The sequence below is a fragment of the Medicago truncatula genome, chromosome 4, assembly GCF_003473485.1.
Source record: "Medicago truncatula cultivar Jemalong A17 chromosome 4, MtrunA17r5.0-ANR, whole genome shotgun sequence".
In the NCBI taxonomy this organism is placed as follows: domain Eukaryota; kingdom Viridiplantae; phylum Streptophyta; class Magnoliopsida; order Fabales; family Fabaceae; genus Medicago; species Medicago truncatula.
In genome coordinates this window covers 58,410,077-58,423,476 of record NC_053045.1, presented here as the reverse complement: position 1 = coordinate 58,423,476, position 13,400 = coordinate 58,410,077, and the positions used below count along the sequence as shown (strand labels likewise).

General features: G+C 32.4%; 2 protein-coding genes across 2 annotated transcripts; one reads left to right on the top strand and one right to left on the bottom strand.

Annotated features, from left to right (window-relative positions):
* Positions 1-486: 486 nt before the first annotated feature.
* On the top strand, positions 487-7,972 carry LOC11422305 (dihydrolipoyl dehydrogenase 1, chloroplastic). The gene is made up of 15 exons (XM_003609706.4): positions 487-976; positions 1,349-1,495; positions 1,902-2,036; positions 3,453-3,561; positions 4,921-5,045; positions 5,383-5,508; positions 5,590-5,670; positions 6,061-6,123; positions 6,209-6,283; positions 6,361-6,439; positions 6,514-6,614; positions 6,801-6,914; positions 7,138-7,251; positions 7,364-7,435; positions 7,564-7,972. Exons 1-15 carry the CDS (start codon positions 668-670, stop codon positions 7,609-7,611), a joined length of 1,698 nt encoding a protein of 565 aa, XP_003609754.1. The 5' UTR covers positions 487-667; the 3' UTR covers positions 7,612-7,972.
* Positions 7,973-11,065: 3,093 nt separating this feature from the next.
* On the bottom strand, positions 11,066-11,611 carry LOC25494114 (60S ribosomal protein L29-1). Its single transcript, XM_013602855.3, has 2 exons — positions 11,449-11,611; positions 11,066-11,354 (listed from the first exon to the last, which is right to left on the bottom strand). The coding sequence occupies exons 1-2, from the start codon at positions 11,548-11,550 to the stop codon at positions 11,271-11,273; spliced, it is 186 nt and encodes a 61-aa protein (XP_013458309.1). The 5' UTR covers positions 11,551-11,611; the 3' UTR covers positions 11,066-11,270.
* Between the last annotated feature and the right edge of the window lie 1,789 nt (positions 11,612-13,400).

The window sequence follows — 13,400 nt, the reverse complement described above, 5'->3', positions numbered from 1 at the left end:
ACTTGTGCTCCAAATGGACAAGTTAACAACTTCTTTTTTTGGTGAATAGTCAACAATTACTTTAAAAAAATAGAAAACTAATTTTATAATCTAAAAATACCAACTTGATTATAAACTTGTAACGTCAAAAAAAACAAAGTGGAAAATGATTATAAAACATACATCAGTATCACTTTAATTGATAACAATTATTTCATCCTCTCTTTTTGTTTTCTCTAAAATTATAAACTAAATTATCTCTTTTTGTTTTCTCTAAAATAAAATTACATACAAACAATATTATAAACTAAATTATCACCCTTACAAAAAACAAAAGTCATTTTGCAAAATATTGTATGTTTTAAAATATTTTTGGAAAATATTTTTATTAAACGGTTAAATATGTTTTTAATTTTTTTGTAAAAGTTCAAATTTCAGATTTTAATCCCTATAAAAATTTGTGGGACTAAAATTTGATAAATTTGTTTATAGAGATTAAAGTTGGAAAAAGTGGTTTGTTGTTGGGTTTATGGTTTATCCGCCACTGTTTCTTTGTTTTCTCCGCATTCTCATTTTCCTCCTAACTCCCAACGGACTCATCGAGGTTCATTTCTCTTTTTAATTCTTTCTCTTCTTCAGATCTCTCTTTCTTTCTCTACATCTCCATTTTCAATCTCTCTTCTTCAAAATGCAATCCTCTCTCTCACTCTCTTTCTCTCCCACTTCCTCTGCCGCCAGATCACATCACTCTTTTCCAGTATCCACCGGCAAACCTCTCAACCTCCGTTTCTGCGGTTTGAGACGCGAGGCTTTGGGTTTAGGTTTTAAAACTTCTATCAATCGCAATATCCGACAGCTTCCTTGCCGTCAACACTCCGCCACAGTATCAGCTGCTCGCTCTGATAATGGCAGCACTACTGGATCGTTTGATTATGATTTGTTGATTATTGGTGCTGGTGTTGGTGGTCACGGTGCTGCTCTTCACGCTGTCGAGAAGGTTTGTTTCATCTCACCAATCCAGATTCATAATTTTATTTCAATTCTGTAGCTAAACCAGTAAACTCTTCGCACTGATGCTTCTGATCAATGACGTGTCTGGTGTTGTTTGACTGTCATTGTCTCACACATGTGATTATATTCAATTATGTTATTTTCTCTTACATGCGGCGATTATTACTAGTGTCAATGTGTTGGTGTTAAGTGATGGTAACAGTATGCACTAGAAATTGATATGCAAATGATTATTATTATCTATATGATAAATGAAGTAATTGCTATTGTTGAATGCTGATTATTATGCGATAAAGTAATGTGGATCATGTAACATTTTTTTTTGCGGGAGAGAATTTTGATAAAGTAGTGATTGCAGGGATTGAAAACAGCTATAGTGGAGGGAGATGTGGTGGGAGGGACATGTGTAAACAGAGGCTGCGTTCCTTCAAAAGCTCTTTTGGCTGTTAGCGGTCGTATGCGGGAACTAAAGAGTGATCATCACTTGAAGTCCTTGGGTTTACATGTAAGAATGTTACGTTATAAGGCTCTCTCAAGTCTATTGTTGTGATTATAATTACGGCTGTATGAATTGATTTATTTTAGCTTATCTACTGACATAAGCACTTGTGAGACTGTTTGGAAAAACTTATAAAATAGCTTATGACATGTTCATAAGCTGTTTTCATAAGTTTTCCAAGATGGCTTATGAAAACTGATTATAGCTTATGTGAAAACAATTTAACTTTATTATCTTGTTATGGAAACAACTTATACATAAGCATTTATCATGATAAGTGTTTATGCTATAAGCTTCAAATTAAGTTGTTTATCCAAACATGGCCTTAGAATTAGAAAACTATACATGATGTAGAGAGAGCGGCTGCATGATTATGACGTTATGTTGCCTTATTCTGTTTTATTTGTTTCAGGTTTCTTCTTCCGGGTATGACAGACAAGGAGTTGCTGATCATGCTAATAATCTTGCTTCCAAAATCCGTAGTAATTTGACAAACTCCCTAAAAGCGATAGGAGTAGACATACTTACTGGTTTTGGTACTATATTGGTAAGTGGCATATTATATTATGGAATCTTTGTTTTGTGAACTCTCTAGCATCAAGAATAAATATTAATGCGATCAGTTAAACTGTGTTTGGAATACTTAAAAATAAGAACTGATTTGGATTAATTTGGTCTGAAAATCAGATTCTACGATCATTTTAAACAACAGAATTTGAATTGATTTAGAAATCAAATTTCGGATATCCTTCAAAAAATTAGAATTGATTTGATTTTGTAAATTGAGCTATTTAGTAAGGATAAAACGGTTAATCTATATAATCTACCTCCTACTGTAAAAAAAAGGAAATTATCTACCTCCTATATAATAAATAGAGTCCTCGCTATTAACTATTAAGGGGTAATATTATTTCTTATTTAACTTAAGGCAAATGCTAACTTGTGCCCTCAAGGGCACATGTTAAGATACTCATTATAGAAATACACATATCAAAAGGCGTGCATTCAACTTCTTAAAAGTTGTCATATTGTGTTTTCCAATGCAAAATTACTCTTTTTTGGTTGCTTAACATGTGCCCTAAGGGCACAAGTTAACATGACCCTTAACTTAATTCATTCTCAAGACACTTGACTTTACTGTTATTTAATATATAGTATTTTTTTTTTTCTTTCCAATTATCAAATTACTAGATGCCTTGAATATTCCTAAATGGCTTTAAAATTTATTCATTTTCGTAACTCTCTGATTAGTTCATTCTAACCCCCCTTTTGCATTAAAATTTGCTCTATTTAGCTGTTTGAATATTATGGTCCACACTAATTGATGGTACATGCAATGTGAATCGACCAATATTTTTGAAAAAAATTACTATGAAAAATATTGTACAATGTTTTGATCTTCATAATGGCAGTGAAGACGAGAAACTCATGAACAATCGATGCATATCTATGCGTCTCTGCTAAACGAATCGAATTGGGAGGAACTATGTGAAAAACATAATTTTTATGTCTTCGATTTAGGTTCTAAGAGATGCTAAGAAGAAGAATAAATGAAATTTGAAAACAAGTTAATTTACCCTCGTACACTAAATTAGAGTACCCACTCTTGAAAGTGAGATAAACCTTGATATGCTCTTCCCCCGCAAGCACACTGCTACTTCTTTGAAACCCACATTTTTTTGGGCCTCATTGGTTGTCATTTTCTGTTTTAAATTTGAACTGTAAAAAGGCCCATCTTGTTTCCAATTTGTTTCCTATTTGTAATGTTTGTGTATAGAAAATGGCGAAAGCAACTTTTTACTGCTATCCCTCTCTCCTTTTTTAATAGATTTATTCATTTATAATGTTTCAAGCACATTCTTAATGAATGGAACTGTCTGGTTATTAGCTGTGGCTACCTTGAAATCACAGAATTTTTATTTTTTTTACATTTTCATTTGCTATCATGCATGAATCTGTGCAGGGTCCTCAAAAGGTGAAAATTGGCTCTTCAAACAACGTAGTAACTGCAAAAGATATCATCATTGCCACTGGTTCTGTTCCTTTCGTTCCTAAGGGTGTTGAAGTTGATGGTACACATCTGTCTTTTCCTTTCATGCCGTTGATATTTGATAATCCTTAATCCAGTTTTACTTATTTTAGATGACTTCTTGTCCTTTTGACAAAAAGACTAAAGTCCTATATGCAAGGAAAAAAGGGATCAATTTTCCATGATTTTTTGTTGGTTTAATGACAGGGTTATGAACCGTAAAAACAATACAGTTTCTAAGAAGATCGATAGAGATCTATTCTAGGAAACAATGCCGGAGAAAATTTATTGCTTTGGGAAAGGCATGGTTAGTGGAGAGGTTTTGTGGATGGTTTTAGAGAAGAAAAGAATTCATATTGCCTTGCCTACACTCGACCAATTAAAAATATGTATTGTAGGGTAAAGGGGTTATAACAAGTGCAAGAACTGGGTAGACCACATATGACATAATACCACACGTGGTAGTCAAATCGGGATACATATTGTGTATCGTTCAACCACTTTTTTGAATCGTGTATCATATCGTATCCCACGGCACGTATCCAATTATCCGCTGAGTCCCAATCTTTTTAAATTGGTCTTGGATGTGCTTGTTAACCATATATGGGACTTGCTAACAAGTGCCTTAAGGGCACATGGTATAGAATCAAAAAATAGAAATATTGTCTTGGAAGTAGGTGTATTTAATTCATTGAAAGTTTAAAAATTGTTCTTTTCAAGACAATATTCATATATTTGATTTCTTAACACATGCCCTTAGGACTCTTGTTAGCAAGACCCTAAATGTATTTAAGAGCCAATGACACAATGAGTACCTTTTTAGACACTACAGTACGACCTGGAGAGTTGAGAGAGGCAATGTTGTCAAATTACCGCCATAGTGTTATGGCGTGGCAGATGTTTTGTCAGCTTCCATAAGCTGCTATTTTAATATATAGGATTATAGACTCCAATGAAAAGTATAAAAGGGATCTTAGTTCAGTATAGGTCAGATCTTCTATTTTACGGTTCTCATATTCATATCTGTACCAATATTTAGAGGAAGGGTCGGATCCACCTTGGCCTTTTACAGTCCATGTGGTTAAGAGACATCAGGTATACAGAAATAGTCATGATCTCTTTAGCAATTGAAAATTTCAGAAAAATTCTTTATATCCTAAGTTGTACTTTTTCCGTTAAGTACCGATATTCAATGTATGATTTACCTTCCATTTAATTCAAATTTTAAAAACTCTATCTGGTCCTAGATTTATGTCACAAGGAAATCTTTTTTCTTCTCTATGACCTAAATTTGATATTCATTTATAAATGTTGTATCATTTTTTCCCCATCTCTTGATTTCTTTTCATGTTTTATTGGCCGTGATAATTTGTTAATAAAAAATTCCAATTCTCGCTTCCAGGGAAGACTGTGATTACCAGTGACCATGCACTCAAACTGGAATCTGTTCCCGATTGGATAGCAATTGTAGGGAGTGGGTATATTGGCCTTGAATTCAGTGATGTATATACGGCACTTGGAAGTGAGGTGACCCATATTTGTGATACTTTTACTTTCTTTTTCCACTATCTTTTGTTCATAAAAAATATTTGCAATGAATTGACTGTTATCCAATCTATTAGTTATAGAAAGTAATTTAGGCAATAGACTTTACTTGTTATTGAGATTGCATAAATTAATATCTTTCTTAATATGCATAATTTAGTCAAATTTTGCTAATATTTCATTTCGGAGGGAATATTGTGCTTGCTATACTTTTTATCAGTTCTAGAAGCTAACAAATATATAACCTTTATATCATTTCCTTATTCTAAAATTTAGGTCCTAGTTCATTGTAAGTTAAGTAGTCATTGGTATCATGCAGGTTACTTTTGTTGAAGCTTTAGATCAGCTTATGCCTGGATTTGATCCCGAAATCAGCAAGCTGGCTCAAAGGGTTCTTGTAAATCCCCGTAATATTGATTATCATACTGGAGTTTTTGCATCCAAGGTAACTAATCTTGGAATTTCTTGATCAGTTTTTGTTGATCGGCTACTTTGATATTCCACTGTTCTCATGTTTTCCTTATAGATCACACCTGCAAGGGATGGAAAACCTGTCTTGATCGAACTTATTGATGCAAAAACTAAGGAGCCAAAGGACACTTTGGAGGTAACTCAATCATTTATTAGAAAAATTTCAAATAAACTCATTATTCTTAATTGTTATGATTTCTTCGATGGGAAAATATTTATCAAGTGTTAATGTGTTGAACTTAACTACCGAAGCTTTTGGTTATTGATTCAATAAACTCATATCCCATTTTCAAAGGCCATAAGTGCTTGATGTACTGGCTATCTATTTAGCACATGAGTTCATGAAGCTGCACTGAGGCAGACAATCTAAGACTTATTCACAATTAGATTACACTTCTTTCTCTTTTCCCTTTTTTCTATGTATAGTTTCAGAGATAACAGCTTCTGTACTCTGTTAGTTCACCTCTTGTTTACTTGCATATTTTTTTTTGGATTTACTACAAGCTCTTGTCTTTACTTGTTACAGGTTGATGCTGCACTAATAGCAACTGGAAGGGCTCCATTCACACAAGGTCTAGGACTGGAGAATGTATGTATTTCTAGCAGAAATGTGTTTAGGATAGGAAGTTTTCCTGAAGGAAATGAATGTATATTTTTGCATATTGTTCCTACAGGTTGATGTGGCAACACAGCGAGGCTTTGTTCCTGTGGACGAGCGCATGCGTGTAATTGATGCAAATGGAAAGCTGGTTTGTCTCTATTTCTCTTGCACTAACTACCTTTGTCCGAGTTATTGTTACTGATATAGGATGATGTGGAATGATAGGTACCTCATCTATACTGTATTGGAGATGCAAATGGAAAGATGATGCTTGCTCATGCCGCCAGTGCACAAGGAATTTCAGGTAGGTGGAAACCGATGAATTTTTCCCCTTTTCTTTTTTTGCTTCAGTATTACTGATTAAAAAGTTTCCAACAGTGGTTGAACAAGTCACTGGAAGAGATCACGTGCTCAATCATTTAAGTATCCCAGCTGCATGTTTCACTCATCCTGAAATCAGCATGGTTGGATTGACAGAGGTATATCAGAACTTTCATTGCAATGAGTATTGTAATGAACCAGTTCTCTTTCATATGTGTGGTCGGCAATCTTCGTTTTTCAGCTCTGCTACCTCTTTGAAACTATGTTATTCATACAATAAAATTACTTCTTGCTGTCCTTCAGTTGAAGTTGTTATGTGTTATGACCAAACTTAAAATTTGCAGCCTCAAGCAAGGGAGAAAGGTGAAAAGGAGGGATTTGACGTTAGTGTTGCTAAAACGAGTTTTAAAGCTAACACGAAAGCCCTAGCAGAAAATGAAGGGGAGGGACTTGCCAAGGTTATCTTTTTATATCTTCCTTTGTCAATGCTATTCTGACACGGCTTCTGAAATTGTTAAATGTCTTTAATGAATTCTGTGCTAAAAGAACTACTTTGGTGGTACCAAAATTATTCTGTCATGACAGTTGCTCTACACTCCTATCCATTTTTTATCTGCATGCATTAGTTGCTCTACTCTTTCATGCTTGACATTGCTAACTGTCGTATACACTTTCATGCAGTTGATATACAGACCTGACAATGGAGAGATTCTAGGAGTTCATATTTTTGGTTTGCATGCAGCAGATCTCATCCATGAAGCATCTAATGCTATAGCATTAGGAACACGTATTCAGGTAATTTATACCCAGTTATGCGCCTGGGATTTAGACTATTAATAGTCACGAATGTCATTTATTCTCTTATCCTGTCTTTCTGCTAAGTTCACCATTTTGTGGTACAATGCAGGACATAAAATTTGCAGTTCATGCACATCCAACTCTATCCGAGGTTCTTGATGAGCTATTTAAATCAGCAAAGGTGAGATAATCCTTAATGTACTTTCAACATCTTATTGAGTATAACTATTCTGGTATAATTTTACACCCATAGAGCTAGTCCTTTGTAACACCTGCATTTATACGCACCATCTTCTATTACTGATGCAGGTTAAAGAACACGCATCTATCCCAGTAAGTGAACCAGTTGCAGTCTAATCTTCCCAAACAAAAGTATAAATTTTTGAAGAAATTTGCTTGTATTAGGGACTTCCAAAATATTACGCATCTTCAGGCGGAAGAGACGAGCACATTCAGAAACCTGTGAAAGAAGGGAACCGTTTTAAGGAGTTCATCATTGACCTGATAATGGATACCCGACGAATATTACTCGTGCTGATATATTTTATTCTTGATGTTTTTAGTGTCTGTCAAAGATACTTATATTTATTACTGTTGTTTTTTTTAACTTAGTTTGGTTTTCCTAGTTGTAGATAATCGAGAATGCCTTTGAAAGTGGCCCAGTTTATCACCGGTTTAGTTTTGCACTCAATACACATTTTTCCGAAATTTATAATGATATATAGAGTAGAGATCCTCTCCATTTCTTAAAATAAATAGACATCTCAATTACTTACAGTTTTGGCAACTTATTCTTTCTTTCAACTCATTGAACTAATGATTCAAGATTATTTAATTAATTGTTTATTAAATACTAATATGTGGGATATTTTTCCCCCTAATATTATTATTATTATTTATTTATTTATTATTTTTTTTCAAATAGTTTAGTTGTCAGAACTACACCATTTGAGGTGAATAAGTGGGGAATATTCGGTTCGAAGTCCGAAACATATCCCATGCATATTGCAATATTTCTACCGATTGGTCTATATTCAATGGAGTAAATTACACTCCCCTTTTCTGAAAAGATGCTTGAATTACAACCCCCTCCCTTAATAATTGAAAATGCTCTACACTTTAATCTATTTAACATATAAATAAATATTTTTATGATATATTTTAATTTTGAACCACCATTTAAAAAAAAAATCATTTCTTTATAATTTAAATATTAATGATAATTAAATTTTAATATTTTTCTATTGATTTTATAATATAGAGCATAAATTTAACTTTTAAATAACCCTAATTTAATGTCTTTAGTCCTTTTAAATAATCCCTTATTTATATAATATATTTTGCCACTCAAAAAAAATCTTATCTAATCACTTAGTACTTGCCATTAGTAGGAGTTGTTATTGTTGAAAAGTCATAAGTTTATGGGTCACAGTAGAACTGATACATCACAACCATCTTATCTTCACTTACTGACCATTAGTAATTGTTATTTTTGCAAAGAGTAGTGTTATTTGAACAACTCTTTTGGTACAACTTTTGGGACAACCTTGTTGTGTTCTCTTCTTATTGGTCAAAAACAATAGAGAGAGAAAAAGGAAAAAAGAGAATAAGAAGATAATGTGAGTATGAGAGAGAAGGTTGTATAAAAGTTGTACAAAAATGATTGTACAAATATCATTTCTCTTTTGCAAAGTCATGTATTTTCTTCAATTGTCATTGGGAAGAGTTGTTGTTGCAAAATCATTACTATTTATTGATGTTTACTCCATTGATTCCTTATCATCAAAACATCTAACTAAAATCATTCGTATTAAGAAAAGTAGTTTACGTAATAAATTTGTTTGAAATGTTTACATATCTATTGGTAATATTAAATAAATCATTTTTGTAGAGTGTTTACTTTATTCAATGGTATATTTAACAGGGGCATTTTTGTAAACAAATCATTTTGGTAGAGTGTTTACGTTATTCAATGGTATATTTAAGAACATAAAATTGTTTGTAAATAACGATATGATGCAACAGGAAAAAACCAAGAACTTGGGTCCTTGGCTACGCACGAATTACATACAAAAACTGGGAAATAATTGCTTCAAACTTTCAAAATATTTCCTACAAGGTAAACAAATTCATCAGAAGTGGAGTTTAAATTATGACAGATGCATTGACTCGAGTAAACTGTTTCCACAATTACATTATATTTCGCCAAATTGACTTAAATATAGTAATTTTTTTTTGTTGAAATGTGTGCATTGAATTTAATTTTTAAATTTGTAATAAATAGAATTCACAAATCTTAAAAAGAGTATTTCTTCCGCAGCATAACCCTAATTTCATAAATTCTTTTTAAAAATAAAATAAAGAAAAAGCAACGAGGGTCATTAAAACTTAACATGTACTTTAGTATAAAAATGGCTTCTATAATGTAAGAGTCGAGTTCAAACTTCATATAAACAGTGTATAAACTATAGGCTGAGTTACAGGAGACGTCTTTTAAGTTTGAGGTTTGTAATAAATTGATCATTTAAGTTATTTTGGTCACACATAAGTTTTTTAAGTTTGAGGTTTGTGATGATTGGTCCTTCAAATTATTTTGGTCACGCATGAGTTTTTAAGTTTGTAAACGTTTTCAAACTTTTATTTATTCATTATGTTAACCAAATATTACAAAAATGATGATGTGACAGAATGACTAAATCAAAAATATTTAAAAACTTAAAAGTATTTATGTGTGACCAAAATAACTTAAAACCAATTTGTAACAAACCTCAAACTTAAAGGACTCCCGGTGTAATTTAAACTAAACTATATAATGGAGCTTATACAAGCTAAAAGGCAAAAACCAGCTTACAAACATAATAATTTATTTCATAAACTCATTCAAACAGGCTTTTCAAAAAATCCCTGAAATATGCCTTTCAACAACATATAGCAGTATTAGCTCAGCTTTAAATTGTCACCAAGATCAATGTATGTACCATCATCAGCTACTGATTAAAAACACTATAATACAATCATTAAAAAAAATAAACACCAGTAGTGAGAGCCCATAGACCGCAGACAGATGGGAACGACAAATGTGAAGCATAATATTGTTCAAAACTTTCTTTTGTTTTTGAATTGCAAATGTTCATAGTTAATTTATTAATAGAATACTCCTTTGTCCGGGTTTGAACCTAGGACCTCCAACTTCTTTTGCCTTAGTTCAAACCACTTAAGCTACCAAACCCCTTAATATTATTCAAAATTGACCAACTTTAATAACAAAATAAATGCAACATACACTAAAACCGTTGACAGTTCAAAATGAAAGTCTGCTACAAAGGTAACAATGAAGAATACGGTTATTTCATTATTTGAGATGATTCCGGGTAACATGTTAAATTGTGCGAAGAATGAAACATACATGTATCTCAATATATGCATATAACCGTCACTCACAAGAGATGAGGGGACTGTATGGACAATGAGGAGCAAAATAAGGAAAGGAATAGGGTTTCACCTAAAAAAACAAGGGAAGGAGAAAGCTAGGTCTCTCACTTTCATTTGAAATTATTTTTCTCCATAGGAATACCCCAATTTGAAAGAACACAAAGAATGTACTAAAAGAGAACTCCGAAGAGGTTTAGAAGGTAGTTTTTCTCCATAATAATGATAAATTGCTAATCAAACTAAATCAAGCCCTACAGGTTATGTTTTGGCCAAACTAAATCAAATCACAAGTCTTTCCCCTCCACTCCAACCTCAAACAAACACTTAAGCAATCACAATTATCGGAATATAATCACACAGCTCACATTATGCATCAACATCATAAACAGCAGAATTGATATACTTAATTCTATAGCAGTTTTAATATTCATAAATAAAAACCCAAAAATGCTAACAGAGTACTGCATTTTCACTTAATTAAATAATCCATCAAAATAGAATTGAAATAAACCATACATAGCACGAATTAGAAATCTATCTAAGATTCAAAATACAAAAAGCCCCATTAGAGAGAGATCGACACTTTACTCTTCTTCGGTGGCGATTTCACCATTTTTCTTGTTATGCTTCCTTGCGTACCTCTGGTTCCTCAAAAACTTTGGATCCATCTACAGCAATTAAAAACAATGAACAATTAATTAAAATCTCATTACAAAATAGATCAATCGTTTGAAAAATCAGAGGAGAATGATGAATACATACCCCTTTGGTGGAAGTGTGGCGATGCCTCTTTGGCTTCTTGATGCCATTTTTGTGGGCCTTGTAAGACTGGTTGTGAGCGGTGTGATTCTTCGACTTTGCCATCTCTGAAATTCAACAAATACAAACCTAATTCTGAAGATGCAGTGGCTCTAGGGTTTTGTTCAGCGGATATATATATATGTGTGTTGGGGACAGGCTCCTCTGCATTTTCACCCTCGCTTTGGATGGTATTAACATCATCTCAGCCGTTTAAAACTTTAAAGATCTGGATTATTCCTTGTTCAATTAATTGCTTTATTATAAAATAATAATAATAATCATTTTAAAAAAACATAAGAATAAACTTTTATTTTAGTTGCTACTCTTTTGTATTTAGTCCTTGAATTATCAAAACATTTTTTCTTAGGGGAGTCCTTGTAAAACTTGTTGATATTAAAATGGTCATTGTAATATTCAGTTTAGTTCATACTTTGTGGGACTAAAAACAACAATTATAAGCTCGTTAATCTTTAAAAAAAAAAGATTAAAAGAAAAATGATTTATTTGTAAAAGACTAAAAAAATTCATTAACAAAAAGCATATCTTGCAAGGATTAAAAACATATAAAAACTAGTAATTGTTTTGTGTGTTCATCTACCTACCAAAAATATATCATCCTTTGTTTTCTTTATGGTAGAGGAAGACTTAGAAAAACTATAAGATAAATTATTAAAAAAGATTTAGAGGTCAATGAATTGAATGCAAATATGTTTTATGATATAATACTATGTCGTAATTTAATCCTTGCAGCAAACCCTACTTAATGGGATAAAACTTGATTGTTACTGTTTTCTTTATACGTAAAATTTGTGTCTTGATAGACACGAACGTGTTTAGCTTTCCTCATTTGACGGTTAAAATATATAAATTTTGAAATTTTATTCAATTATGTATAAAATCAAGTTATTTGACTAGTAAAGAATATTAAAATAATAAAATAAGCATGATCTAATGGTAAAATTGAAAGAAAAACTATTATACATAAAGTAATTTTTTATACACAAATATAGATATTTGAAAATTTATTAATTCAATTAAATAAACAAGGGTTAAATTACAAAAATAATTTATGTAAATTTTACGGTGTTGGTTTAAAACCTTGAAATGTGTTTATGGTCTAAGGTTCAATTCTCTAGAATCATTTTTGGTGGACAAGTCATAATGTGTTTTGTTTTAATAAGTAGTCAAACATTCAACTTCATTCAAGCAACAAATGCCTTTTTCTATTGTTCACGAAAATACTATTCGCTATACACAACATTTAAGCATTCTCCAAACATCATGAACTACCCACAAAATGCCTTACCATAGAAAGATTTAAGAATTGCAAGGTTTACATATTGACAGTGATTTACGACGTAGAAAACAAGCAATGTGGAAAATACGTTGGATATACCAAACACAAAACCAGAACAACAATATTCGCAAGTAAACGAAAGCATGAGTTACTTTGAACTCCTCATCTTAGTAAGCATCAACAACAACAACAACCAAATCTTATCCCACTAAGTAAGTAAGTGGGGTCGACTACATGGATCAAATGGCCCATAGTGTTCTATCATACATCAAATTTAGATCCAACTCATTGACCTCTAAATCCTTTATAATGATTACTCTAATAGTTTTCATAGGTCTTCTTCTACCTCTTTTAACTTGACTCTCCTCCATTCGATCTACTCTTCTTACCACGGCATCTACGGGTCTTCTCTCTACATGCCCAAACCATCCAAGTCTATTTTCTACCAACTTTTCTACTATAGGTCCCCTCTCTCTAATGGTGTCATTCCTAATCCTATCATGTCTAGTCTTACCACTCATCCAACGCAACTTCCTCATCTCTGCTACACTTACTTGATTCTCATGTTGACTCTTAACCGCCCAACACTCCGTATCATACAACAACGTCGATCTGA